At 50.0% G+C, this 27,538-nt stretch overlaps 9 protein-coding genes across 9 annotated transcripts; 6 read left to right on the top strand and 3 right to left on the bottom strand.

Annotated features, from left to right (window-relative positions):
• Positions 1–920: 920 nt before the first annotated feature.
• On the top strand, positions 921–2,835 carry MGYG_04877 (sphingosine-1-phosphate phosphohydrolase; the record flags this gene model as incomplete). The annotated part of the gene is made up of 5 exons (XM_003172241.1): positions 921–990; positions 1,052–1,268; positions 1,361–2,128; positions 2,191–2,699; positions 2,774–2,835. The coding sequence occupies 5 exons, from the start codon at positions 921–923 to the stop codon at positions 2,833–2,835; spliced, it is 1,626 nt and encodes a 541-aa protein (XP_003172289.1).
• A 1,549-nt stretch (positions 2,836–4,384) lies between these two features.
• MGYG_04878 (hypothetical protein) lies at positions 4,385–7,395 on the top strand (the record flags this gene model as incomplete). Its single annotated transcript, XM_003172242.1, has 6 exons — positions 4,385–4,804; positions 4,864–4,947; positions 5,001–5,078; positions 5,131–5,187; positions 5,250–5,552; positions 5,608–7,395. 6 exons carry the CDS (start codon positions 4,385–4,387, stop codon positions 7,393–7,395), a joined length of 2,730 nt encoding a protein of 909 aa, XP_003172290.1.
• Positions 7,396–8,545: 1,150 nt separating this feature from the next.
• Positions 8,546–10,096, bottom strand: MGYG_04880 (hypothetical protein; the record flags this gene model as incomplete). The annotated part of the gene is made up of 2 exons (XM_003172243.1): positions 8,546–9,927; positions 9,955–10,096. The coding sequence occupies 2 exons, from the start codon at positions 10,094–10,096 to the stop codon at positions 8,546–8,548; spliced, it is 1,524 nt and encodes a 507-aa protein (XP_003172291.1).
• A 2,645-nt stretch (positions 10,097–12,741) lies between these two features.
• On the top strand, positions 12,742–14,410 carry MGYG_04881 (hypothetical protein; the record flags this gene model as incomplete). Its single annotated transcript, XM_003172244.1, has 2 exons — positions 12,742–13,483; positions 13,566–14,410. The coding sequence occupies 2 exons, from the start codon at positions 12,742–12,744 to the stop codon at positions 14,408–14,410; spliced, it is 1,587 nt and encodes a 528-aa protein (XP_003172292.1).
• A 1,205-nt stretch (positions 14,411–15,615) lies between these two features.
• MGYG_04882 (hypothetical protein) lies at positions 15,616–16,683 on the bottom strand (the record flags this gene model as incomplete). Its single annotated transcript, XM_003172245.1, has 1 exon — positions 15,616–16,683. One exon carries the CDS (start codon positions 16,681–16,683, stop codon positions 15,616–15,618), a length of 1,068 nt encoding a protein of 355 aa, XP_003172293.1.
• Positions 16,684–17,508: 825 nt separating this feature from the next.
• On the top strand, positions 17,509–18,549 carry MGYG_04883 (hypothetical protein; the record flags this gene model as incomplete). The annotated part of the gene is made up of 1 exon (XM_003172246.1): positions 17,509–18,549. One exon carries the CDS (start codon positions 17,509–17,511, stop codon positions 18,547–18,549), a length of 1,041 nt encoding a protein of 346 aa, XP_003172294.1.
• A 356-nt stretch (positions 18,550–18,905) lies between these two features.
• MGYG_04884 (3-oxoacyl-[acyl-carrier-protein] reductase) lies at positions 18,906–20,032 on the top strand (the record flags this gene model as incomplete). Its single annotated transcript, XM_003172247.1, has 4 exons — positions 18,906–19,030; positions 19,091–19,122; positions 19,185–19,515; positions 19,576–20,032. The coding sequence occupies 4 exons, from the start codon at positions 18,906–18,908 to the stop codon at positions 20,030–20,032; spliced, it is 945 nt and encodes a 314-aa protein (XP_003172295.1).
• Positions 20,033–20,165: 133 nt separating this feature from the next.
• MGYG_04885 (zf-HIT) lies at positions 20,166–21,629 on the bottom strand (the record flags this gene model as incomplete). The annotated part of the gene is made up of 3 exons (XM_003172248.1): positions 20,166–20,985; positions 21,054–21,458; positions 21,571–21,629. 3 exons carry the CDS (start codon positions 21,627–21,629, stop codon positions 20,166–20,168), a joined length of 1,284 nt encoding a protein of 427 aa, XP_003172296.1.
• A 2,431-nt stretch (positions 21,630–24,060) lies between these two features.
• Positions 24,061–26,959, top strand: MGYG_04886 (DENN domain-containing protein; the record flags this gene model as incomplete). The annotated part of the gene is made up of 3 exons (XM_003172249.1): positions 24,061–24,438; positions 24,527–25,546; positions 25,607–26,959. The coding sequence occupies 3 exons, from the start codon at positions 24,061–24,063 to the stop codon at positions 26,957–26,959; spliced, it is 2,751 nt and encodes a 916-aa protein (XP_003172297.1).
• Positions 26,960–27,538: the final 579 nt, after the last annotated feature.

The raw sequence follows: 27,538 nt of genomic DNA on the forward strand, positions 1-27,538 counted from the left end.
AGAAGAAGAAAACGACGGAGAGAGAAGAAGCAGAAGCAGGAGAAGAAGAGAAGAAGTAGAAGTAGACGAGGGCGAGGAAGAAGCCTCCCTTTTGCTTCCAGTGGCGTCTGCTCAGCTGTCTCTGCCCGTCTTCGCTGGCCGCTGGTCTATGGGTGAAGATGCCTGTTGTTTACGCTGCGTCCTGCCGATGGCTGCCATGGCAACGCCCTCGCCCTCAGCCCAACCAGCGCTGCTTGTCCCGCCTAAACCGCCCTGGATAGCTGGGGGGGAGGTTCAGGTCAGGTCAGGGATCCAGCTGGAGCTTGGATCGGCCATGGAGCTCTCTCGTCTTCGTCGTCGTCATGGTGGTGCTGGCCGGCCTGGTTGGCTCGCAGTCGGTAGTAGCAGCAGTAGTAGAGGCCCTGACTTGGACGGCAGAGGCGCACAGCAGGCCATAGTAGCAGGCCGTTGGCAGACAGACAGACAGGACCTCTTTTGCTTCTTGCCCTGGACCCTTGTCAGCCCGTCAGCCAGCCAGGCAGATGGCATTCCTGTTTCTTCTTTCTCGTCTCCGTCTTCTTCGTCTTCGTCTGCTGTCCTGAGTGTCTGTGGCGTCTCTTCCTCGGCTCGAGGGAGTCCGCCCCCTGCCAAGCGCGCACACAGTCGCAAAGGCAAGGGATCAGCGACCCCTACATGCAACAGACCTACATGCAACAGACCTACATGCAACAGACCTACATGCAACAGACCTACATGCAACAGACAAGCATCTTCTATCTACAGACAACAGGCTCTGGACAGCAGCTACAGCTCGCGGTGGATGCTCGATGGCTTCTGCTGAAGTTGGCCGTCGCTAGTTAGAACTCGACTGTCCCTACTGTCTCCCTCTCGCGCAGCTTGGTCAGACAGACGCAGCCCAGCCCAACACAGCACAGCACAGCATGGCCACGGACAAGGAGAAGGAGAAGGAGAAGGAAAAGATAGATGCCGGACTCGCAAGCCTGAACCACTGTGAGTCCTCGTCGTCCGGTTCTCAATCGCTGATCAGTGACTGACCGACTCGTCCTGCAAGACCAGAGGAAGCTCCCGGCATGGAGGTACAAGCTGCGCCAGAGCACCCTGCCCCTCGTCCGGTGGGAGACGCCGTACCTGGCATGGCTGCAGGAGAGGATACGCACGCCCTCGCTCGATTCCTGGTTTGCCATCACCGCGAACCTGGGGACGCATACCTTCTACATGGTCATGCTGCCCATCCTCTTCTGGAGCGGACACACGGGCGTTGGTCGGGCGTGAGTGAGATGCCTGTCTCTTTAGCTTCTTTACTTTATCTCTACCTCCACGGGAGTGCGATGTGATGTTAATTGATGGGATATACAAACAGGGTGGTTCATCTGCTGGCTGCCGGCGTGTTCTTCAGCGGGTTCTTGAAGGACCTACTGTGTCTGCCGCGGCCGCTTTCCCCTCCGCTGCAGCGCATCACCATGTCCGGCTCGGCGGCGTTGGAGTACGGCTTCCCGTCAACTCACTCGACAAACGCTGTATCGATAGTCGTCTACGCCCTGCACGCTCTCCGCTCGCAGTCTGACCTTGCGCCGCTCACGTCAACCTTGCTGCGAACGGGACTGTACGTCTACGTTACCTCCATAGTCATAGGGAGACTGTACTGCGGCATGCACGGCTTCCTTGATGTGGTGGTCGGCAGCCTGCTCGGAGCTCTGCTTGGCTTCATCCAATGCGTCTACGGGCCAAAGTTCGATGAATACGTCTTCTCCGGCTCGATAAGGGAGGTCCTTGTCATCATTGCCGTCATTATTGTCCTAGTCCGTGTGCACCCGGAACCTGCAGACTCGTGTCCCTGTTTCGACGACAGCGTTGCTTTTGCTGGAGTCTTTGCCGGAGTAGAGCTTGGGAACTGGCACTTTGCATCAACTAAATATTCACTCTCTGTGCCTACGCCTGGCACGGTTCCGTTTGACCTACAGCGTATGGGTTGGATCAAGACCGTGCTTCGCATCGTAATTGGCGTGACGTTTGTCGTTGTATGGAGGGAGGTGATGAAACCTACATTACTCAGGGCTCTGCCGCCGCTGTTCAGGGTCATAGAGCGGTTGGGACTCAGTCTGCCACGACGGTTCTTCAAACGTGCTACGTAGGTGCTCTTCATGCCCCACATCTCTCCACTATAGTGCCTTCCTACTAACTATGATTTAGGGAGTACGGACGCATCCCTGGCCAGCTCAAGTACGACGACGTCATGCCCAGTGTCTCAGACATACCGTCCATGCTTACCTCTATCCGCCACCCGCGACGGCGAGCCATCTCCATCGGCCCGCAGTCAGAAGCAGACGCCTATGAGGCCATTGCGTACCGGCAGGAACGTCGAAGAGCCAGTGCAGCTTCCGAGAACGGCCGGCCGTCCATTTCAGCGCGTGAAAACGTCAAAAGTCCAAGCTTACGGCCTACTACACGCCCTAAGCGAACTGCCTCTAATGTGTCAGACACACAGTCTCCCGCAAGGAGTCTTCATGATTACGAGAACATGATGGGATCTGGAGCACAGGTCTACGAAGAGGGCAATGAAAAAACCAGCAATGCTCTTACTAATGGTAATGGAACAGTAACGAATGACGAGGATGATGAAAAGGATATGTTTTTGAAGATCACGCCACCTAGAGTGCGGTATGATGTAGAGGTTGTCACGAAGCTGATTGTTTACTCCGGTAAGTCCCAACTTGCTACCTCCTTAAACAGACCAAAGAAGCCATTAGTGTCATATGAACTAACTGCCCGCCAGGTATCGGACTGGTTGCTGTGGAAGGCAGCCCCATACTATTCCACCTGCTGGGTCTCGACTAGAAATAGCTGTATATACATACATACGCCCCCACCGTATTATCATAATAGAATTAACACATGTACCTTATCTTTTCTCTACCTTGATCTTTGTAGTCATGTTGTTCTTCATATTTTGTTTGCTGTTGTTGTTTTCTTTGATGTCGTCAATACAAAGATAAGCGCGATGACTAAGCACGCGTCTAAATCACGTGGATTTCCTAAAAAAGGTTGCGCAGGGTTCACCTTTTCGCATTCTCTCCGTCTCCAACTACGCGTTTATTACCCCATTAGGGAACTTGCACGGCTTCATATAACAACAGAAGCGCCTCATGATAGCCGCGGCCTCACATTTCTTCTCTTCCTCTCCCTTTTCCCGCGCGCTGTTCTTTCCTTTTGATTCTCCCGCGCCTCTCCAGCCACTTTTCTTCTTATGCCTTTGCTGCTGCTTCGTCTTCTGCGCCGGCGTACTAGTAATACTCTTAATGCGCGTGTTGGACGACCTGTCTTTTCTAGCTAGGAACCAACGCATCTGCCAGAGGATATACCATAGCATTGTCTCGTTGTTTCTTCATCTTAGCATACCCCGTATACCCGCCATACCCGGCCATCAGAGCCTCAACTTCAATACCAGTAGACCCTTTGCTTGGAGACTGCCTAGGGGGCGCATCCGTATCTTTCAGGGGAGTGGCAGGTCTACTTTTGCATCTATACCATCCATAACTTCTTCGTCTCCTTCGACTGCATCTACATCTGCATCTTCATCTGGTGATACATCCGGTGGCAGAGGTGATTCTTACCTCCATCGTAAGTGTGCGCTAGTCTCTATACTTGTTTCTACTCTGCTCTCCATCTCCATAGCAACATGAATGAAGGCTCTACCTTACCTCACCTCACTTGCCCGCTTACCTCACCCACAAAAAGACGCGTTTCTCCCTCCTTACTATCAAAACACCCAAAAGATTTTCTTCCCCTCTTCTTTCTTTCAACCACAGCACCATCACGTCCATCATCCATCACCGGCTTTACAGCTTCAACGTCCCGTTACATTGCTTTATCACGCTCAATTCTTCTCTATCATCTCCCCCTTTATCAATTCCTACTCTACCAAGTCCGCCAGATCCGTCTTCTCGACAGAGTTAGCTTCAAAGCTCAAGGTCTTGACATCTCGTCTTCTCTCCTTTCACCACTCTACAAGATTGTCAACGCCCTTCTTTACCCTTTTACCACGTTAAATGACATCTATCACCCTCACCTTCAGCCTCTTTACCGCGTGTATCACGTCTATCAGGCCATCTTCTCTCTCATTGCCCCTCTATCACGGCCTGAGACTCCTGTTTACCCCCTTTTCAAAAACCTTTCTCTACCACGCGTATCAAGACTATCAAGTCAACTCTACATCTATCAAGGCTATCACGTCCTTCAATACCTCTATCAAGGCTGTCGTAGCTTGCAAGCACGAAGTCTTCTCTCTGTTACGCGACTTACATCTTTGAGACCGCCTTCAAAAAATCCTCCTCACACCTCTACCAACCTCTTTCAAATCCATCACATCCACTCTACAATCATCACAATGGCCTCTCAAGCAGACCAGATGGACTGGGAGCCTACTGTCCCAATTAGTACTCTTCTTCCACAGCAAGTTCTAACTTTACAGCGCGAATTACTCGTTGCTCGTGCAGGTCGAAAACGCACCATGGGATTGACATATCCCACCACTTCAGTCGACCACCGCCCACCACCTCCCAGACGTGTCCTAGAGAAAGGCTCACCCAAAAGACAATGGGCTCACATCCTTTCTGGTGTCGACATTAGATTCAGAGATGCCGCTCTAAAGAATGGCACCGCTACTGGGCCAAGTCTACCCCTGGTTGTAGACTCGCCTCCTATCACGCCTAGAAAACGCGTCATCGAAGAAGTCGAAGAGCCAGAGCAGTATGAAGACCGTTTCTCTGACCAGAATGGACAGAAAGCATCACTATCAGCACCAAAGGTAAGTCGCGCCATATATCTTCGCGTCCCCTCTCTGTTTCATTACTGATACGTGTCTAGGTCGTTGATTCTCCTCAAGACATCTCAATGATAGATGTCTTTACTCCTCCCCATCAGCCTCAGCAGTCTGCTCAAGCTCTAGATGTAAGACTTTTCTTGATGTTCATTATTTGCAGGTTTACTGATATCCTCTATAGAACTTACGAGAAGTGGAAGAAGCCACGTCTTTGTTGGGGTCTATAGGCCTCAGAAGCCCAGAGGGCACAAGAGAGAAGGTAGAAAATACTTATATATCTACAATATACATTATGCTAACGCCTTTAATAGCGCCCTAACTGGTTTGAGCTACGTAACGGAAAAGGAGATGATGAGATGGAAGACTTAGTAAGTGACTAGATACCCCTTTGTTACATATCGATATATCAACAGCTAACCAACATATACAGATTCCCGGGGCATCACTTCGATTCGGAAGCTTAGGCCACGGAGCTACCGATTTCAATTCGCTTCTTTCGCAAATCCCAGGCAGCTGGCCAGCGTCCCCGCCACGACCTGTGGCCGCGCCAGTTGACCTGCCCGTCCAGCCTTCACCGGAAGTAAAGGACGCTCCGCCATCGCCAGACTCTCGAGCTCGGGACTTTATGATGGTGGGGGGCATAGAATCTACCGGCCCAGAAGAAAGTAGAGTGGTGCCTCGCCCGACTGACGTCCCCATGACATATTTACAGTCTGAGTCCCTTCTGCATCAGGTAAGCCACTCCCTACTAACGCTTAATATATGGCTTACATTTAACCCCTTTTTAGGCTGTTGGGGGCCTCCGGTCCCTTTACGAATTGCCAAAGTATTTCAAAGATTGCTGGGGCAAGTGGGCAGTACAACGCAGCGTGACGGTAGCCTCAAATGTGAAGAGAAGAGCTCTCAGTATCTGGACGTCACAGACCTCACAGACTGCCACCTTACCTGCTGTTACCAGCCACTCCCCACGCAGAACCGAGCCCAGGCGTGAGCGGAAGCTCCCGAGCTTGAGCATGGAGCAGCGACGCGAACTCAGACTCAAAGAGAAGCGCATGAAGAGAAAGAAGACAGAATCCCAAGTTGTCTACGAGCTACAGACTACTACCCCAGCAAAGCTTCACGTTCTCGAATTGAAGCCAGTGTCTGTGCCGTCCGCTGCTCCTACTTCTGCTCGGTTAGCCCAGCGAGGTGTCTCTCGCCGCCATCGATCGAAGCCTGCCAAAAGTTCGATCGAGAAAATCATGCCGCACAAGCCTGGTTCCTCCATTACACCAGGCCGCGTTACCAAACAGCGCACTGTGCGGCCGGTGAGAGACACCTCCGGAGGATTGAGAATTGTATATAAAGGCGGCGTCCGCCCAGACGCCTCATTTGAGGAGAGACGTCGGAGAGTCGAGCAGTTGAACTTGGATTTCGTTTTAAAATCCCGGCCTGCCCAAGTCATCTTACCTGAGCCACAACAACCCGAGTCACCCGTCGCGCCAGTGACTTCAGAGCTCAGCGAGACCTCCGAACCTCCGCCACCTGCCAGTGCTTCGGTGCCATCAACTTCCCCTGGACCGTGTACAACCGCCAAGCCATCAATTCCAGAGGGTGTAACACCCGTCGACCCATCTCGTAGAGATGAGTCGTATGATGGCTATACACTGAGACCAGCCGGCCCACGCACTCGGCGAGTACACTGGCACGAAGCCAGTGGTGCTCCACTTGGACAGCCGGTTGTTGAAATCCGCGTCTATGACCCCAGCGCGCCAGTTAGGCCAGCAGCAGGGGCGGAAGACAGTCAACAGCCGGCACACGCAACTATTGACGACAAGTCACCAGAGGGCCCTTTCATCAAGCCCATCAGCAGCAAATGGGACTCGCGTCTCACTGCTGATATGTCCCTTCCCGATTACCGACAGGTTGGGACAACGATCTCTGGTGACCCCCTGACCCGTAAGGATTTTGCGACATGCTACACCCCGCTAGCGTGGCTCAATGACGAGGTGATTAACGCATACCTCGCAATAATCCTTGACTACGCTCGAAGGGCATCGGGCAGTTCAGGGAGGCTTCGGGAGCCCAAATACCACGCCTTCAATTCTTTCTTCTACTCTAGTCTCAGGGACCGAGGCTACGAGTCCGTACGGCGTTGGGCTTCCCGAGCTAGGATTGGGGGTCAGGCCTTGTTGGGGGTAGAGATGGTTCTCATCCCTATCCACAACCAAGCGCACTGGACCCTCATGGTCGTCAAACCGAAGGCTCGGTCCATCGAGTACTTCGACTCCCTTAGTGGCGCTTCACGAGCTCACATCAGCCGAGTGAAGGAATGGCTCCAGGGAGAGTTGCGTGACCTCTTCGTTGAAGAGGAATGGCGGGTTCTCCCGACAGACTCTCCACAACAGGACAACGGCAGCGACTGTGGGGTGTTCCTCCTTACTACCGCTAAGATGGTGGTGTTAGGCTTGCCTCTCTCATATGGGGCGAGAGACATTCCCATGATCCGCAAGAGGATCGTTGCCGAAATCCTCAATGGAGGGTTCGAAGGAGATTTCGACCCGAAGGTTGAGTTCCCTGCCAGACCTAGGCTGTAATTGCCTGATATCTGGTTCATAGCTCTATACTGGACGGAAGAAACAATGAACAACCTGCCTGATTCCGAGTGTACGTGGCGTAGAGATGGATGAAAACATCGTCTCGGATCCAATATCCGCTGCACGACACGCCCAAACTTCCTTCGGGAACATTTAGGGTGTGACTGTTCTACATTAGCAGAGGTGGTTGCAGTCGTGCTGCTCCCCGACTTTAGGGTCCATCAGGTTCCCATTGTCGAGGGTGCACAGGCTGTTTTCGCCCGAGTTTTTATAGAGCAGACCTTCCGTTGCCAGGCATGTTCCCCATCCTCTCTTCCTCAGAAATTCTCAATCCCACTGGCGAGCTTCCGCAAAGGTCCCGAGGCGCTTCCTTATAGCGATAGTTCCGGCAGAGACGACTTCGAGGCAGGCTCTCTTCATTGAGAGCCAATAAAGCCCTCTTCTACCATTAAAATAATCATGAAGTCATGTCGATGTCGCTACCAGACGCTACATCTACAAATCTAGTTTGGAAGCTTGTACGATCAAAAAATTTACATTTAAAAAGTGGTGTTGGAGTCGTGGAGTCGCATGGGTGCGGTATGTTTTTATATTTTCGTTTTTGTGTGTAATTAGCCTGGAGTTGGGGGCTTGTCTTTTGGCGTTTGGTTTGGTTTTTTTGTCTTTTTGTTGCGCGTTTGATCGCGCTGTATGAATAGATTTGGAGAGGAGGGAGCCTTTGCTGCCCTACCTAATGAATACATTTGATGAATTGGCTTTGATTTGATTTTGAGAGTGAACATATTGGATAAATCCATCAGAATGGATCTTTTGCCTTTGAGGTTTGGCAAAGCCCACTTAGAAAAATAAGTGAATTCTCCATGTTGAGTGGAAGATTCCATGGTGAACAACAAAGACCAGGAGTAAGAAGTACTATTTAGTCGATGCCCCTATCAATACTGACAAAGAAATTGACATGCAGGTATTGGGCCATTTCTGCTTCAACTTCACTCGACTATACAAGCAGGTCTATCCATTTGCATAACGAATATAACTAAAAACTGACCTGACTCCAAACTCGGAAGGGTCATAAGGCTAAAAAACAGTTAAAAAGGAGGAGGAAGAAATAACCGAATGCTTCAAACTATATCAGGAGAGAATGAATAACCCTTCAGGCAATCTCAGGGATACCTTGGGTCTTAACCCCATCAATACGGCAAACTACTCTGCACCCTTCCTCCTGGCTATCTTCACCATTGGGCTTTGGTTTTGTCTTTGGCTTTTTACCCTTGTGCTTGCCTTTGCGGCTACCTTTGGCCTTATTTTCTGGTTTGTCACCAGTTTTCCCTTTGCCGATCTGCTGCTTCTTCTTGGGTCGAGGGGCGCGCCTGATGGATTGGAGGGGAGGGAGCTCGTCCGCGGCGGCTTTCGCGCCCTCGTTATCCTCGTCCTCGTCCTGCTTGTCGTCTTCGGTTTCTAACCCAAAATCAACTCGGGCATGTTTCTTATGGGCTCCTCCAAAATCGGCAGTTTTGTTATATACCATCTCCACCCATTCGACACCCATATACACCGATGAACCGACGGTCATGTTACCCGTCCATTGACCACCATCACTCCATAGGTTGAGGATCAGCATGCTCGGGTTCTTTGGGACCCCATACGTTTTCGAAACAAGGTGATTACCGTTGAAATACCAACGGCTAATATCCTGGAACCAGTCAAGTCGATGGTCTCCCCAGTGAGTCCAGGGAACGGAAACTTCAATCTCATCACTTGCACCGGGTATTGATTCGTCAGTCTTAGGGTCCCAATCTGGTTGGTTAGCATATCGGACGAGGTTTGGTGGATCACCTGTGAGGATTTCAATGTCTGATTCGTCGTTTCTGCCGTAGTATGTGAAAACTCCTGCACATGCACCTGCCGGAGGGTTTCGTGTCCGGTAGCTAGTTGGTAGAGAATGATAAGTCTTATTGTTTTCGGTGTTTATGTTTCCACCTTTTTCCCTGGGGAAATGGACCCAGCCCGAGTTGGCATATAGGCGTAGCCGCACGCGTAGGGAAGCATGTAGGATATCAGTATCGTGAGTCTGAACTTCAGCCGTGGAGGTATACTCTTCCATCCGTTCAGTGCGAAGAATCATGTGCGTTGTCTCATCCCCGTTTTCGGTGCTATTGCGCACTATGAAGACATTATGATGTGAGTTTTTAATAGGGATCGGGAAGAGGGCTGATCCCTCTCTGTTCCAGTTCTGGATGTCCCAGTCCTCAATGAAGCGGCTGCCAGCTAAGGTGCGATGGAACTCGTTGCTATCGGCGTTGGGGTCAGGGGCTCCCCCTGCCTCGTTATTGCGGCCCTTGGAATCAAAGTCATATGCCAGGTTGTCAGGTATATACCCGGGTATGCCTCCACGCCCGGTTCCGGGGAGCCTTCGAGGGGTTATGTTGCGTCTCTGAAGTTGCTGCCGCCGGGGCTGCTCCCCTCCATCTGCAGAGAGCTCTATACTACGGTTTCGGAAATCGTAGAAGCGGTGATGTTTGAAATATCCAGGGTCTTCACCAGAAACGATGTAGCACTCACAGGGATCAGATGGGTTCTTGTTATTGAGGTCTCTTTGCTCAAACCTGTCCGTGTTACTAGTTGGTGCTGATGCTGTAGCAAGACCTAGGAGCAGCAGAGAGCAGGATAGCCCGGCCAGGGAGACAAAACGGAAGCTTCTCATGGCTGGTAGGGCATATACGGAGTATATGTCTTATGAATAAAAGGGTATTGAGATTATCTCCTGTATATTGAGATATCAAGTACCTAGTCACGTATATTTCTCATTGTCATTTTCCCACTCGTTACCATGGTTGGGAAAGAGCTAGCCAGTATAATAACATAATCATCACCGTCGTCATTGCAGCAGAAGAAACAAGACATCCTGTTAATCAGAGATCAACCGGCCTCGCACAACTAATCAAACCACTTAGACTGGCTCATGCTGAGCTGCTATCTATGTATATCCTACCCAGCTTTAGTGTTTTCCTTGTGCTCAAACATTACTCCGTACATGCGGCTCAAGTTTCTACATCACGTGAAATGACGGAATATTGTTAATCCGATTAACTCTTGGAATTTCCATTTTCGTCCTCCGCCCGCCAAAAGGCGACAAGGCGAAGTCGTTTTTGATGTCGAGATGTAAATATTTATATATCTTGCGATCTTTTTCTTCGTGTGAACAATCAAGACGGTGAGCTATGAGAGCCGTGAGGGCGTTTTCTTTCTCTTCGCTTCCCCTGACTTCTCTGCTAGATCGTGATAGGTGCAAGGTGACTGGACAGCCCTTTAAACTTCAAACGATTTGCAGAAGAGAAGCAGGGAGAAGGCTGGAGACGCCATATGTATACATATGAAAGAGAAGGCGATCGTTATATTTATTATCCTGTTATATCATTTATTTTCTACGGACCAAAGACACAGTTGCCTGTCTCTAATATGGCCTATTCTTGACTATTCGTCAACCTGCTCTCTCTTCCGTCCTCGAGAGCAGTGCCAACTCCCTGCCTGGCTGTGCCGCATTCCAACCATGGATCAGGCTGCTCTGCCCTGCCTGGACATTCTGCCTATTGGTATGAATAATCTTAACTCATCTGGTGGCTAACGATGATCCTGGCTGTCATCCAGCCTCAACACCTGTACTCCGTACAGGACTACACCGTAGGATGTTGCAGCCTACCCACCATGATACCCAAGTCATACGTTATTATATGGCATGATCATAGCGCCATAATATATGGATCGAGAACGTCGACAATGATAGCGACAGCTTGTGGAGCCAACACGATGCCATCACTGTAAAGATCGGCTCCGCGTCTCCCTCCCTGAGCCTCATCCATATTCAGCCTTATCGAGTGGCGACATTTACCTGTCCCGCCCGGCCGGATATACACCCATAGGTTGGGTATTAACTGTGCCGTAGTCTCCTGGACTGGCTCCCGGGGCAAGATAAAACATAGCATCTTGATGGATTTGTTACCACGACAAGACGTGACTGGGCCACATGACTCACACGACCAACAACCAGGCGCCAGGTCTAGAACGGCTGTCTTTTACGCAATATGGGATGGGCTTTGATTTATCCACTGACAGCTATTATCGATGATGGCCGATGATGGCCTATGATGATGATGCTGATGGCCTACCCATCCGCAGTCCGCAGTGCTTTCATATCGTCCAGTCAGATACGGAGTAAAGGCGACCGCGTGGCGTGTGCCGTAAGCAGACCCTTTCGTTTTCCACTGTGATCCGCATGTTGCTCATCATGTCGCTTCACTCATTTTCTCCTTCGTCCTCTAATTTTCATCGTCTTCGTTAGACTGACTGTAATAGAGCGCCTCGGTAACTTTATGACTCCTCAAAGACGCGCTGAAAAGCACGAATTTGTCACGCAGTCATGTGCGAGTTATGTGGTTCTCAGGAATCTATTTCCTACCCTCCTCTTTGTGCCAAAACCACAAGATTAATTACCGTCATGCCACTAGCGCATACACAGGTGTAACTCCTTGTGTGACACCCCAAAGATCCATCCGGAAGCCAAAGCACTTTGTTTGTCCAATCACTGGGAAGAGCTATCTTCGTCCAGCCAATGATACACGCGCGTCTAGGCCCCCTGGCACCTGCGGCCCACAGCTGATGTCAGGCCGCGTTTGGGCAGGACCTTGCCTTGTTTTCCCTTTCAGTTTGCTTTGCTTTGGGAGAGCCAAAGAAACAAGAAGAAGTGCTGAGAGTTTTCTTGTAGTAGTAGCAGTAAAGTGCATACTACTCCAAGTTCTCAAACACAGCAGGATACGGGTATATCCTCCGTGGTGGCGTGGAGGAGGAAGAGAATGATGGTAAATTACCACCGGTGTGCCACGGCAGCCCCGGGTGATGCAGGCGAGCGACCATCGTATTCCGTGCATGGCGTTGGATCTGACTACCCCTTTAGGCTTAGCGTAGAACACTCTGGCACAGGCCATCATCCTTGTCCAGGCTTTTCTTTCATACTTTTGGCGTTGTTCAGTCGGACTTGGCGGAATCCATCGAGCCCTGCTCATACAAAGACTGATCGATGGCCACCGCCCCCTTTCCTGCCACTGTTCCATACTCCGTACTCACCGTCAACGCCCTTACGACAATCGACATCGACTTCATCGTCACTTCATCACCGATTCGATGAATATATTCGTCTAGACGCCTGACTTGACCTTATAACCACATAAAAACCCGATTTACTCAAAATGGATATCACCTGTGCTATGGTCTAGGAGCGGAAGGTTCATTCATTCCAACGTCTATGTCGAAATCTCGACATCGTCTATGAATATCGCTATCCGCTAATCGACCATGACCACCATCACCACCGAACGAAGCCCAGTGCTCCTGAGAGCCACGAGCATGACGGGGGGTAGCCCCCGGTTATCCTTGAAGCGTGAAATATCTCCTCCATCGCCCTCTGATCCGCAGCTCCTTCATATCCATGAGCGTTTAAACCAACTTGATGCAAAAGTATTCGACCTTCGATCATCTGCTCTGACCAAGGAGTCTTATGTCGACCGCCGTAATAAGGAAGATGAGTTCCTGAGACGGGAATTTGATCATCAGCGAGCCATCACGGCTTCTATTGAAGCCGTTGTTGGCAAGACCCGATCCGACGTCTCCCATCTCAAGACATTAAAGACCGACCTCTCCTGCCTTGGAGCGGAAATTTTCCAGCTCAGAACCAGCGTGAACCATATCTCATCCAAGGATGGGTTTCTACATTCAGACATCACGCAGATTCGATCTCATCTCGACCAGCTGCAACAAGATGTGCAGCGTATGCACTCCGATGTGTGCTCCGCCAGGATCGATGTTAGTGGTGTTCAAGCTTCTGTCAGCCAGCTTAAGATCGACCTCATGACGATGCAAAGAGACACAAGACAACAGTTCAAGCATATGGATAGCGTCAGGTTCAACTCGCTCGCAATCACCGCTCACGCCCCCATTACGCCTGTCCCCGTTATCGGTGACGATGGCTCGATGAAGTTTCCCAGCTACTTCCCTCGAAACGTTTGGAACTTTTGGTGCTTGAAGAAAATGAATAGGGGTGAGTGGATATTTGACTCGTTTGATACGTATCTTTCCACAACTTGCAAGTAAATTAACATTTCTTTCCTCTCTTCTCCCAGCTCATCGTCTTGTTGAACTCGCTGAGTTCTATCAACTTGAAGGGTATCAGTACTGGAGTCGGATGGCGAATCCTCATGAATCAACCTTCGCAACAGATGGGTATATGAGTGATGATAGTGACTCCAGCGAGCTACCATCTGATATCACTCGATCCGAAGCTGCTCGTCTCTATCCAGAGGCATGCCATCAAGCTCTCGCTGCCACCTTGGGTCTCGTCTACTATAAGATCCGCAACGAAATGGGTGAAGGTCGTCATTCTCATCTCATGCCTGCTCACGCCGCTCCCAAACGCACCCAGGAGGAAATTGTATCTCCACAGTCCTCTCCCAGACGCCGAAAGGTGGCTCGTCGTTCGCAAGACATAGCATCACCAACCTCAGGAAGTGCTCTCCCTCACAAGATCATCACCAGCTACATGACCGCTCCAGCTGGTGATGCCAAGTCTATTGTCTCTGAGGGACTTGACAAACTTGTCTGGAACGTCGAACAAACCCAGATCTCGGAGGAGACGATGTCTAAGTTCTCAGACTTCGTCAGGGATGAGCCTAACGCTCTCTTGCTCCTCCAGGCCCTCGAACGCGGCCGTCTCAAGCTGCAGCCTAGCCACATGGAAAGAGCCCGTGCCTCGCCCACCGAGTCGTCCTCCAAGCGAAGCTTCCAGTCTGCAAAGCGTGGTATACGCGAGTCTAGCTTGGGTGAAGCAAAGAGCGATGATTTCCACAGCGAGATGAACACCGTGCCAACGTTGGCCATGCGTGCACCTTCTCCCTCCCGATCTGAAGCTGAGCAAGAAGACGAAGAGGATGCTCCTCCCTCATCATCTCCCCCAGAAGCAAAGGAATAGGTCGTGACGACCATTCTCACCGTTGCTAATCGTCGATGGTGGTCGCTTTTGATATCTTCCAAGGTTGTCCTTGGTCTCTTTTTTGGCTTGACGTCTTTCTTACTATTTTTGGACGAAAGAGGGGGTAGTCACGTTACTCTCACGTGGTTCTTCGCCTCACTCTATCGACTTCAACTTTTCAACTTCACATTCACCTTATAACACACATACCTATACCAACAACCTCTTGTAACGACATTATGACTTGACCGTCGACAGTCAATGCATTTTCCGGCGTTGTCATTTACATTTTTTACCTGGCCAGGATCGGATCGGCTAGGTGTTTGGGCTTCTGGCTTCTTTCTACGGGGGCGGCTCTACTGCATTCAAACGCTTGCATAACGCGAACTTTGGGCCTGGGAATGGGATTGGTATACAGAACTGCATTTACGGATGGCACATGGATGGGTTAGGCGTCCTTGCTTTCAATTAACGGAGATACCCTTTCGAATATCTATATAATGATATTTCGCACGCTGCCTATTCATGCCATGCCATAACCACGACCAACGCTCAATAACATCCCACTCCTTGGTCCCTCGATCCCGATAAGTCAACAACATTTTATATTCAGACCCTTCTATGACCCGATCAACAAGCTCGTACAAACGAACATGCGTTAACTTGGACCTCACCAGTCCTTCAAGCTACAGACATACTCTACACATCAGTGTTACACATTGGTGTCAACCCCCTGTTATCTCACTATACCCTACCGTCATATACCCTCACAATATCTTCCTATCTACTTCCTTTTTTTTTGGCGTCATATGGATTGGCGAACGGAATGTTTGTAAATAGCTATCATTATCATGATAGTAGTAGGTTTATACTAGTTATTACTTCAATATCGCCCGGTCCTTTTCCACCCTCGTAACATGTTTTCTGTACATTTCCCTCATGAGTAAATATCTTGAGTAATAAATTCGCCCCATAATCTGCACTTCTTGAAACACTGATGGTTTCTCTTGCTGTAATCGTCGAAAATTAAGATTAATTATGCTTTTGAATGTTGATATAATACAATAACATGACCTTATCGCTAGGACGCATTCAAATCAAAATCAACTTCTATCATCTATAAGGGAAGGACAGCCAGGGCCTTTTCTGGGTAGGGACACCACGTGACGGTTATTTCCCACAGCCGGGTACAACAACCAACCTCTCTAGAACAGTTCCACGACTTGTAGAGGCTCTTGGGCAGCTGGCCTCGGGGTGAGTCTCCTGCTCTTCAGGAACTTATAGTCTGGCATAGCTTCCCTAACCAACCGCTCAATTCTCTTGCCTGCGCGGTATCCAAACTCTAGGCACCATTTCTTCGCCTCCGACTCAATATCAATAGACCCCGCAATTTTGCCTTGAACTATACCCCCAGAAGAAAGAAGAGTCGACAGATATCTTTTTGTGAACGGGTCCATCTGCTTTTTCTGCTTCATGCTAGCTGGTGTCCAGGAGAAGCTAAGCTGCGAGACGTCCATACCCATGATCTCAGCGAATCTGACAACCACGTCAGGATCAGTCATTATGTCGTCTGCATCAAGAACGATGGGCCATGTAGTGCGCCCATCTATGTAAGATTCGGTTGCCGTCAAGTTCCGTGAATACCAGTCATACAGTGCCCGAGTCCAGCGCAGTGTCATGCAATGTTCTCCTAGGGAATCTGCCTCTTCGTCATTGGCCGGTGTCTCTAGCTCACACAGGGCACGGTATAGTGAAGGGAAAGCAAGAGCAGGGTGCCTGATGAGGAATGCTGGTGACCACGTTTTGAGAAACTCGTCTGGCATCACCGTCTGGTTAAGAAGTGATCTTTTCGGTTCCAGACCGTATGACTCGGGGATTTGCATTGTCCAGGGGATGTCTTGTGGTGTGTTGTTGGTGCCGAAGACCAGCTCGCTAAGTGCTGTTGGTTCGACCAGGAAATGAACGTGCTCCTTTATGACAACTGAACGGCGTTCTGATGATGCTACCTCCAGGTATTCTTGAAATTCGTCAAAGCAGTCCTGGTAGCTCTGCTGCACCTGCTGGATCTCATCTTGTGTCCAGTCTGCTATACCCTTTGAACGAAGGCCCAGGTCTGTCATCAACTTTATTGTCGGTAGGAAAATGTAGCCGCCGCGATCATCTCCAGAGACAAAATCAGGCTGATTTTCCAGCCCTAGCATTCGAACCAGGAGGTTGGACCCGGTACGTGGGTAGGTGATTAAGTAGAAACGACGTGGATTATGTGACTTCATGGCTAGGAGGTATGACTTTTCTCCGTTTGGGGGACTTGGGTGCAATCTTCTAGAAATTTGAGAACAGCTCTTTTTATATGTCTATAGTAGGGTGACCTTTTCCCAACTTCCAAAAATCTTGTATTCTACATCTGTGCTAATTAACCTGAAATACTCCGTACCTAAGCTGGATCCGGGAAGGACAGCGTACGGAGTATTGCGCTCTGGAATCAACGGCACCCGCGGACATCGCCCCCAATACCATTTTAACGCCAAATTCCCCCAACTGTGCATCCTTGTGTCACTTATTTTAGGGAGCGCTGCGTACGATGGAGTACTTACCCACAAGCTGTGGCCGCTGATCGGATCTCATCTTTCCACCTTTCGGGAGAATCAGCCAATTCCCTCCCGCAACACTGTCAGGCGCGAAGTAGCCTGTGCCAGAATCAAGGGTTTGACCTTGCGAAAAGAATTATAATTCGCCAACTCGACGTGTGCATCCACTCAGGTCTACAATCATGACGGCCCGTTTTACAATCTATATACAATAGGCTTGGTTCTAGCATGCCCTATTTATTTGTTTTCGAGGTGGTCCCCGTAGTTCCAGCCACGAATGCCCATTATGGCCAATGATACTGGCTGGGCCTTAGTTGTATCCACTACATAGATCTGCTCAGGGACAAGCAGATTTACTGTAAGATGACGAGTCAGTACAGCTGACCACACGTGAAAATATATAGTAAAACGGGTTCCCTTTCGCTTTGGGGTGATCGCAGGTGCAACAACAAACCAACCAGAATATCAATCCCCCTTTCGAAAGACTACCAGGTTTAGCGCCTAGTCGATATGGCCAAAGACCGCTCCCCTGGCAGGTTCTACCTCCTTACATGCCCTCGGACGGGCTCCAATCTTCTTATGAAAATCCTGGCACTTGAAGGACAAAGCAACGTTGCCTATCGTGAAGATGGAGGCTACTTTTTCTCTCCGCTCCATCTATTAAGATACGATCTAAACTGCGTGGGCACACATGTTGAAGAATTGACACCCGAGCAGAAAGAGAAGCAGATAGCCTGTATAAAGAACTGTTATAACACTCTTGTTCAGCATGTTGAGGAGGCTGAATCAGACGGAAAGCTTGTGGTTGTGAAAGAGCACACGCATTACCTAACGGATCCAGTAGCCGAGACTGAGTTCCTCCATGGCCAGGGGTGCGTTGCTAACGAACTGCCTTGGGTGATGCGTGGGATAGATGATTTGGTGCAAAGTACCAATGGTCGGTCAACTAAAAATAAGACCCTTTTCTCCGATGATTTTCTAAAAACATGGCGACCTATATTTTTAATCAGACACCCTGCACTGGCTTTCCCATCATGGTACCGTGCCGCGGTCAGGGCGGATGGCGAGGAGCATGCCAGGTCAGCTCAGGGGAAACGGGCATGTAGGAAAGTCATGACTCTGCACTGGACACGAAGATTATATGACTTTTACGCACAGGAGTCCAATAAGACTGATGATGTCAATGGTGCTCTTGGGGAAGGGAAGGATACAGGTGCATGGCCCCTGGTTCTCGATGCAGATGACATCATGACACAGCCGGCAGTTATCGTCAAGTTTTGCAACATTGTCGGTCTGGATAGCGACAAGCTGAAGTTCAACTGGGAGAAAGACGAGCAGCAAAGGCGGCCCGGTATCATGGCATTCAGATCAACCATTGATAGCTCCACCAAGATCGATCCTACAAAGGCAGCAGGCGATGTTGACATTGAACAGGAGGCAGGGAAATGGCGAGAGGAGTTTGGAGACGAGATTGGGCGTCTAGTGGAGGAGTGCGTGCGAGCGGCGATGTCGGACTATACCTACCTAAAATCTAAAAGGCTTGTAGCGTAGTAGGGCACATTGTATGACCATCACTCCCTATATCTTCATCCTCCTGCGGTGTGTTCAATTTCAAAATATCAGTTTCATCTTCCAAGATTGCCCAAATTTGAGAACACTCCATATGTAACAAGGTAACTAATCATGTTTGCGCTGTTTGCATGCAGCTGGACCTCGGAACTTCTTTTGGCGCCCAACACAACAGCCGACAGGCGGACAAGGAGCCGCTGGGCAGCCGGCTTGCTATATAAAAAGATGGTATAGACGGCTGACGGCAGACTTACGGTCTATCAAGCTGTTTTTCTGTCGCTACTACGAGATAACTATAGCACGGCTTCTCCCTCCGTCTTACGTACAACCAGAGCACCATGTCAGGTGCTGCTAAGAAGCGGTTACAAGCTCTCAGCCAACAGCTGGTTGAAGGTATCCCAGATGCCGGCGAGTTTGAGAATATTCCCAGGATCCGAGAAGTTGCTCAGGACTCCCTTGGGCCGTGAGACATCTCCGTGGCTGTTAAATTGTTATCTGCGATGCTGACGAATTGCGTTTACAGGAGAATCAAGGACAAGGTCGTGATTATAACCGGTTGGTTGTTGACTGATACTACATCTACTGACTGAGGTGTTGCTAACATATCTTGCTTGAAGGGACCAATTCACCCATCGGAATCGGACGAGCCACGGCCCATCAGTACGCCCGTCATGGCGCCAAAGCTATCTATATCTGTGACTTTGCGGATTCTCATCTCGACGTACACAAGCGAGAGATAGAATCCTTGTACCCAGGCGTCGACGTCCATACTAGGCAGTTCGATGCTGGAGATGAAGAAGAAGTAAAGAAGGTTGTTGACGATGTGATAGAGACTTATGGTCGGTTAGACATCATGTTCGCTAATGCGGGGATCGTTGGAGCCCCGAGACTATTTACCGAAGTTTCTGGAGAGGAATTCATGCAAACGATGGATACGAACGCCAAGGGGTAAGTCTTTATTTCCCCATGTTTCAAGCTACCTGTTCAGCTGTTAACTGGCGACCACAGCCCCTTCCTGGCTACTAAGTATGCCTCCATAGCCATGAGGAAGACATCTCCTTCCAAACCATACCCAGCCGGAAGCATAATTCTCACTGCCTCTGTTGCAGGTATGCGTTCCAACGCGGGTTCGACAGATTACTCGGCTAGCAAAGCTGCCGTCATTTCGTTGGCTCAGACATGTTCATTCCAACTGAGTGGTACTGGGATTCGAGTCAATGCCATCTGCCCTGGTGTGGTAGAGACTGGTATGACAAAAGCAATGTACGACCATGCCCGTAGCAGAGGGACGGAAAAGAAAATTGGACAGCTGAATCCACTGATGAGAGGTGCTGTATCTGACGAGATAGCTCGTGTTGCCTTATTCCTGGGCAGTGACGAAAGTAGCTACGTCAATGGCCAGGCATGGGCGGTCTGTGGAGGTTTGAGTGCCGGACATCCATTTGTGCCTGGAAAACTGGCATAGTGGAACTGTTGACATATTAGGTATGATTTTTCACAAGGTATGTATATAAGGATATAAATTGACATGACATAATTCGATATTAATGGCCATGGCATCTCCCAGATATATATATCATTAAATGCAATGCCGACGGCTATTCAAAATATGACGCAACATTTGCTTCCAAGTCTTTCCTTAGTACTTCCATTACCTTTAAAGCATTTAGCTCTGCAAGCCTTTTTGCTTCTTCGCTTTCCTCTTCGTCTATTTCCCCTTCTTCGCCAGAACCATTTGGATTAATATCGTCTTTATACTGAGCTACGTATTGCTCTTCCAGCAGATACTTCTCGCCTGATATCTGATCTGGAGAAAGCTCAAGCACATAAAAGGTGGGGAACTCAAGAACAGTTCTGTCACGAAGAACTGCTCCCAAGGAGGCTGATTGGTCTGTTACTGGTATCAGAACCGGGACTTTGGCGCATGTCTGCGGCCTGTGCAGGTAAACGTGTAGCATTTTAGTATCACCATCATTGCTGGTGAGAGGGCTATCTTCGGGCAATGGTGGAGCTGTGGGTGTTAGAGATTCTGGTGGCGGCATTGAGGGGGCCTCGCTTTCGTTTGTGGACGGGAATGCAGGACTGGGGCTCAGCGTTTTAGATGAAGATACATCATCTGGAGCGGGATCCCCGTCCGCTTCCATGCTGACTGAACCTTCAACAGTGCAAGAGGTGACTGTGCTTTCTTCCACTGGGTCTATGGCCCTGCCCCTGCTAAAATTTTCGATGGATACTTTCCTCCTTTTTGCTGGAGGCTCTGTGATCTTCTCACCGTTGACGCGGCTGGCAAACCCTAGTTCCTTGACCAGGGGAACGCGGTTGAGCGCCGTTCCAACGCTGGTAGTATCCAAGCACTTGGTTATGGTCTTCTGGCCGTCAGGAAAAATCCACTCAACTGCCCAGCTCAAGCATTTTTGTCTAGGAACATAGATCAGCATGCATTCAACAGCCATGCGTTACAGTAAAGTGCAACGGGAGAAACTTACTTTTTATGCCAATGAGATGAATTCAACCTATTCCGTGTCATTCCCTTTGGAGCTTTGACAATGCAAACGCCACTTTTCTCCATGCCTCGCTGCAAGGGCACCTCGCCGCGCACCTTGTCACTCCGTTGCTTCGTTTTGCCTCCATCAGGATTGGTGTCGGGAACTAGATCAATTCCTCGTGCTTCGGCATCAATCTCGGCACGCTCAAGCGACCTTTCTATACCTGTGAGGAAGTTGAAGTCCTTATCAAATGCAGCTGGCGTGGCCAATTCGCTTCTCTTGAGGTATTCAGCTGGATCTCGAACGCCAGAACATTGCGACCACAGCTTATGGCGTCTGGAGCAGGCGAGCGAACACGTGCGGCTGGCGCACCGAGGACACTTGTATTTTTGCCTCTTTTCATGACTATCCCAGGATTCACACCATCCTATTAGCTTCATCCCGGATCCTCTGCCATTCCTCCTTGTCACCGACAGTTTGACCGCCCTTATGCCGGTTGCGTTGGGAATAAACGTACCAGATTCCGCACAGCTGCGTGAGTGGCAGCTCGGCTGGCTGAACCTCCTTGTCCGCCATTGTCTCGCTACTCCAATTCTCAGCTTGTCAGTTTCAGCCGCTTGAGCTGTTATCCGTCTCGTTTTCGTTCGTTCGCCTTCTTGTTCTTCTTCTTCCTGTTCTTCCTCGAAGCTCAAAAAAAATCGATGAGCTCATAATCACGTGGGTGGATCTTATCGATAAAAGATTAGTAATCAAGCGTTATTCGAGGAGGCAAAAACATTAATAAACAAAAAGTTTAACTGAAATAAAAGAATTTGATATATAAAAATAACCGAAGATGAAGATGCAAAAAAGGTGAGCTGTGTCTTCTGGGGCTCTTTCGATGGCAAATGCTGGGTTTCGTACTCCGTAGATCTTCTGGTTTCAGATAGAAGAACTGGGAAGCGGAGCCAGCAAGCTCTTCTGTCCGGAGTACCGATTTTCTTCATCTCAGTCAAACGTCAGGTGTAAATGAAAGAAAAAGGGGCCACCCGTGTGGAAGTTGGGGGATCCCATGTAGGGATTGGGACCCTCAGAAGCTCGAGTTCTGCAGTAGAATTGGCCTCCTTTCGCTGAATCTCTTTCCTGTCGTTTGCCTCTCCCTGTTCCACATGTGTGCTGAGCCCTATATAACAGGAGTAAATAATCACCAGAGAGAGGCAAGCCAGCCGCCGCTACACACCCCTGGAAAAAGGAAGAGCAGTGGCAGATGGCAGAGTGCCAGGAGGAAAAAGCCTCGGGGCACCTTGTTTGTTTTTTCGCCTTCTCTGTCTTCTCTTTTCTGGCTGCTTGTTTCTCTTCTCTTTTTCTGGCTTTTTGTTTTACCCGTCCACGTCCCACGCTGTGGCATATTTTAGGGGTGGAGAAAAGGGGATCGTCGGGGCGTTAATTATCTGAGCAATGTGAGCAGTTATAAAGTCGGACGGACGGTTGATATGTTATAAAACCGTCTGGCCAGTTACTACGCTCGGGACGGGACCCCAGGGCATGGCACAAATTGGCCTTAATTGTTGCATCATTTATCCGATGTGGCCCCTGTCTGTCCTCCTCTGGCAACCCGTATATATAATTGAACACTCGAAATGAGAAGCAGCGAGACAAGCAGAGGTGAAGGAAATGCTGCCGTGATAGGTTTTCGCCTCCTGCAGTAGTCTATCGTTCCCCTTGTCCTAATGTTGGTTACCCCCTGTTCTCCGCGTTGCTGCTCCTCTCTCCCAGCGTTGCCTGTCTCCTGTCAAGCTCGCCCTTGACCAGGAAGGGAGTAAATCCCGGCAACGTTGAGCCCATGTTCCTGACTAGCCTCGGCCCCCGATTGGCGAGCACTGGTGCAGCTGCAGTAGCGTAGAAGTCCGTGGGGCAAGGACTCGAGTTCGCCAGCGGCCGAGCGAGCCTATCCCTGTCCCTTCTCATATTATTGCTTTTGTGGTCTGAATCCTCGTCGTCTCTCGCTCGCTCTCGTTCTGTTAGCTTGCTCGTTTGCTTGAACAAGACGAGCTCATCTAGGCCAGAGTTTGGGCCTAAAAGTCCGTGGTGAAACCTTCGGGCCAATCCGTGTCGCTGGAAATTCGAAGGAGGACTGGCATCCGTTCCCTTTAATGGCAGGCGTAAACTTCACCCTGTGGCCGCCGTCAACGAACGAAGCCAGGGAGCATTCGGGTTAGCCTGGCTGCATAGTAGTCTGCTGCCGTCAAGGTCCTGATCCTCTTATCCACCCTGGTCGTCCCTTGGCCTGCCCCTGACCCTTGTTTGTGTATCTTTTCTCCTCGATTTCCAGCTCTCTTTTCCTGCTTCTTCATCCATCCTGAGTCGGCATCCCTTCTCTATCTCTCTCCCTCTGTTATCTTGTTCGTTTTTCTGATAGCCGGTGCTGAAGGCTTGCTTTCTTTCGTGACTTCAATGCAGCCTGGGGCTCGCTGTGTCCATCGTTGACGGCCTATACTTCGTCCTGCATGTATATTTCCTCACCCGCATAACATATCAAGAGAACCCCCTGGAGCTTGTCCCTTTCACGAAAAGGACGAGAGTCGACTACCCCAGCTTTCCTGCGCAGGGCTTTCGTGCATATAAGCCGTTTGATCTCCTCGTAGGAAAGTGAAAAGAGAAAAAAAGGGGAGGGGAGAGAGCGTTGCGTTGTCTGAAACGGCTGTCTCTGTATCACAAAAAAGTCTGGCCCGACTCGGAACTGTGTGTATGACCTGTCCGATCCTTGATGTTCACATTTCCAACAGAGTTGCTGTGTAATGCTGCCCACACTGGGGTTCCTGGAATGCTGTGGGAGGTGATCAAGTTGCTAACATCTCGCTATCGCGGTCGTCACAGGGAGTCCGTCGTTCGCTGTCGTCCTTTTTTATTTTATATCTTTCACACCTGCTGTCGAGATAGCACAGTCAGCAGCAGCACCGACAACGTCAACGTCAACGACGACAATATATAGGTAATACACGTCATAATCACACCGGGAAAGCTAGCCATGGCTCCCTCGTTGCGAGAGCGAGCCTCGTTTGTGCGGCCAACGACCAAAGAGCGACCGGTCACCCGCGAGCAGGCAGAGTCCCTTACGATCCCTAGCCGGACGTCCTCGCTGCACTCACGGATAACACAGCCAATTCCCTCGACATTGAACGTAAAGCCGGTGCAGAAGACGCCCAAGACGCTCACTCATGCGTACATGGTCTGCGGTGTTGGCCGCGAGCCCTCGCAGTGGGTGAAGGCCCCGCCGCCGTCGCAGGGCAAGATAGGCCATATGAAGGGCGCCGTTGGGCAGTTCTGGCTGCCAGAGATCTTGGGCAGCAGCCCGAGACTCGAGCAGGATAACGAGATAGCAAAGTCACTACATGCCGCTATGCGAGTACGTTGCGTTTCAACCGTTCTTTTCTTTCTTTCTTTTTTTTTGTTGCTGTGATGCGTAGAGTACGCTGGCTAACCGGTATATACAGGCTTGTTTCCCCCATGATGTCGAAATATGCACCGGCAAGAACCAGCCTCACTGTGTTCACCACTCGTTTGTCCTCCAGCAGGACTCTTCACACACGCTCTACGGCATTGCCCTGAAGGTCTGGTCTCGGGCAGATGAGAAGCGTGCAGAGACTATCAGGGAGCTGCGTAAGAAGACAGAATCCAACTTCTATGACAACGCAGACGAGATATACTGGATCCCATACTGCCTCAGTTTCCTATCCAGATACCCCCTTTACAACCTCCTTGGTGACTACCTCCGTGGAATGTGGATCCATTGGAACAAGGCCACCAACTTGTTCCATGCAGAGGAAGTGTCCAGAATCCTCAGCTTCCCAGCACCTCGTCTTAACGACTTAGTGCGTATTGACATGAAGGACTATGCCCTGTGCTATCAGTTTCCTTCGTCTCCCACCGGCTACCAAAACTTTGCCATGTGGCCGTTGTTCTGCTGCCTTTCCATTCCAAACATTGTGGGTGTCATCGAAGCGGCCGTTTCCCCTACTCGCAGGATCATCTTCGTCAGCCATTACCCTGCCATCTTGACTGTTGCCACTGAGACTATCCGTTACTGCGTCCGCGTGTACGAGTGGAGTGGCCTGTATAACCCTGTTGTGCATGCCAGGCACGTCAAGGAGCTCGTTGAAGAGCCTGGCCCGTACATCCTTGGTGTAACCACTGAATGCCGAGACCTGTTCACTGCACCCACTGATGCATTGGTGATTGACCTGGATCGCAACTTTGTATTAACCTCAAGCCCTCCAAATATCCTCACTCAGGGCCAGAGAAATAAGATGATCACTCGCCTGACCCAGGCTTTGAATGGAGAGGTGACTCCAAGCGGACCACCTGCCCATCTTCGATCTGCTTATGGTGGTGGAAAGCTGGTCCCAGCTGGTCAGATCATCGTCATGAGGGGAGAGGTTGAAAGTGTCCAGGACCCCCAGTGGTGGAACCAGGACGCTGTCATGGCCGTCATGGACCATGTTTGCGAAAAATTGGTACGTGCTATAATCCGTCCTGCCTAAGACGAAGTTTACCAGGACTAACATCATAAATAGGGCCGCAATACTGGTTTGAAGGCTGTGTTTGGAGGATCGGTCAAGAAGCCATTGATGACCAAGGTGTCCATGAGACATCTGAATGAGATCGTCCGTGAACGTAACCAGTACTCTAGAGATGCCCTTGAAGCCTGGCAAGACTTCATCAACCTTAAGGGCAGAATGGACACTGAGTTGACCAAGGTTACCAAACGCAACAACTTCCTCGTCGAGGAGCTCGAGACCTGGAAGCAGCAATTCCTCAAGTTCCAGAAGTTTGCTGAACAACTCACTAAGGAGACCTCTGAGCTCAAAGTCAAGATCGAAACTCATAAGCGCGAGAGCCGTCGCCTTACTAGTCTTATCGACCAACAGAAGGATGATATCATTCGTCTTACTCTGCGTCTATCTGGCACTGAGAAGCAGCGTGATGATGCCCTGGAGGCTCTGGTACTCCAGCAGGAGATTGCTGAGGAATTGGAACGTGAAAGAAAGCGTAACGAAAAGGAGATTGCTTCTCTGCAACATACCAACTCAAATCTTCTGCGTCAACGAGACGACGCCCAACGTGTCGTTATTCACCTTCGCAGCCTCATCAACGGGCAGGCCCACCACATCGAGCACATTGTTCGCTCCATCGATAACTCCCCTGAGCTATCTCAGTACATTGAGGACGGCCACGATTTGTCAGGCGAGGATACCGCCAGGGATGATGATGAACCATCCAAACCCCAAGACTCCGCCGGTAGAGCCAGCTCGAGCCGGAAATCCAGCTCTCGTCTCAGTAACCGGTCCGCTACTCCGGCACAATCAGATGACGCCCCTACTGCAGACAACCGCATGTTGAACGTCAACAAGAGAAGACGCTCCATAAGACTAAGCATGTCTGACGTAGCTGATAGACATCTCCGTGACAAGACCGATGCAATTGCAGATATCATCCGCACCATCAGCGATCAGTGTGCCGCCGCCGTTGAAGGTCTCCAGCTCGCCCAGGCAGACTTCGATTGCTCTGAGCTTTCCAAGCACTCCTCGGGCCAGGGAGTCATGGATTCCGACCGAACCAACGGAAGTGAGGCAGACGACAACGAGAGATCCAATCTCAGCCCCGATGGCCGTCAGTCTACTATTCCCCCTACCCCCGACCTTGTCCCTAACCGGTCAAGCACGTCCATGTCCATGGCTAGCAGCTCAACTTTCCAAGAGCGATCAAGCCAACAGTATGGACCGAACGAAATTCCCACAAAAATAGTAGAACATGATGATGAGCATGCTCATGAGACAACGCAGGAAGAAGAAAACGTCAGCACAATGGGCAAGTCGCCCAACGGCCATAATTACATCAGGCCTGGGACGTCAACTCTAATCGCATAGGCGTAACTGCCTACCTGCTCCCTTTTCTTTATACCTCCGTTTTCCTCACCTTTTCTCGTTTATACCTTTACTGCCCCTTTTTTATTATACCTTGTGTTTTCTCCTTTCCATATCCGTGGTGCTGAATTGATATCTGGCTCTTTAACTCTTATTCCCAGTTTCCTTCTTTTCTACTTATTTTTACTCTTTATTTTTTTTATTTGCTATTATTTGCCTGGCCTGTTGCTGCGTTATATATATCACGCCTTATCTATACCTGAGATTGCACCTACTTTCATATGTGTCTGCGCGGCCTTGATTTCCCCCCTTCTATTTTTCTCTCTCTTTTGTTCTTTTCAAACATCTCGAGTGGACTTCTCGTATTTCCTTTCTCATTTAGTATATGTATACAACCTTGTACACCTTTACCATGTACCTTGTTCTTACCCCTAGTGCAGCAAAATAATAGCAAAGCTACTTACCTGTAGCTTTCTGACGTTTGCAAAATAGACATCAAGCAAATAACTTTACATCCTGCCTTTTGCAAGGTCATCATTACCTGCTTTTCGAGAGTGGTCAGAACAATTCGGTATCAGCAAG

The sequence above is a fragment of the Nannizzia gypsea genome, genomic scaffold (genome assembly GCF_000150975.2).
Source record: "Nannizzia gypsea CBS 118893 supercont1.4 genomic scaffold, whole genome shotgun sequence".
Taxonomy (NCBI): Eukaryota; Fungi; Ascomycota; class Eurotiomycetes; order Onygenales; family Arthrodermataceae; genus Nannizzia; species Nannizzia gypsea.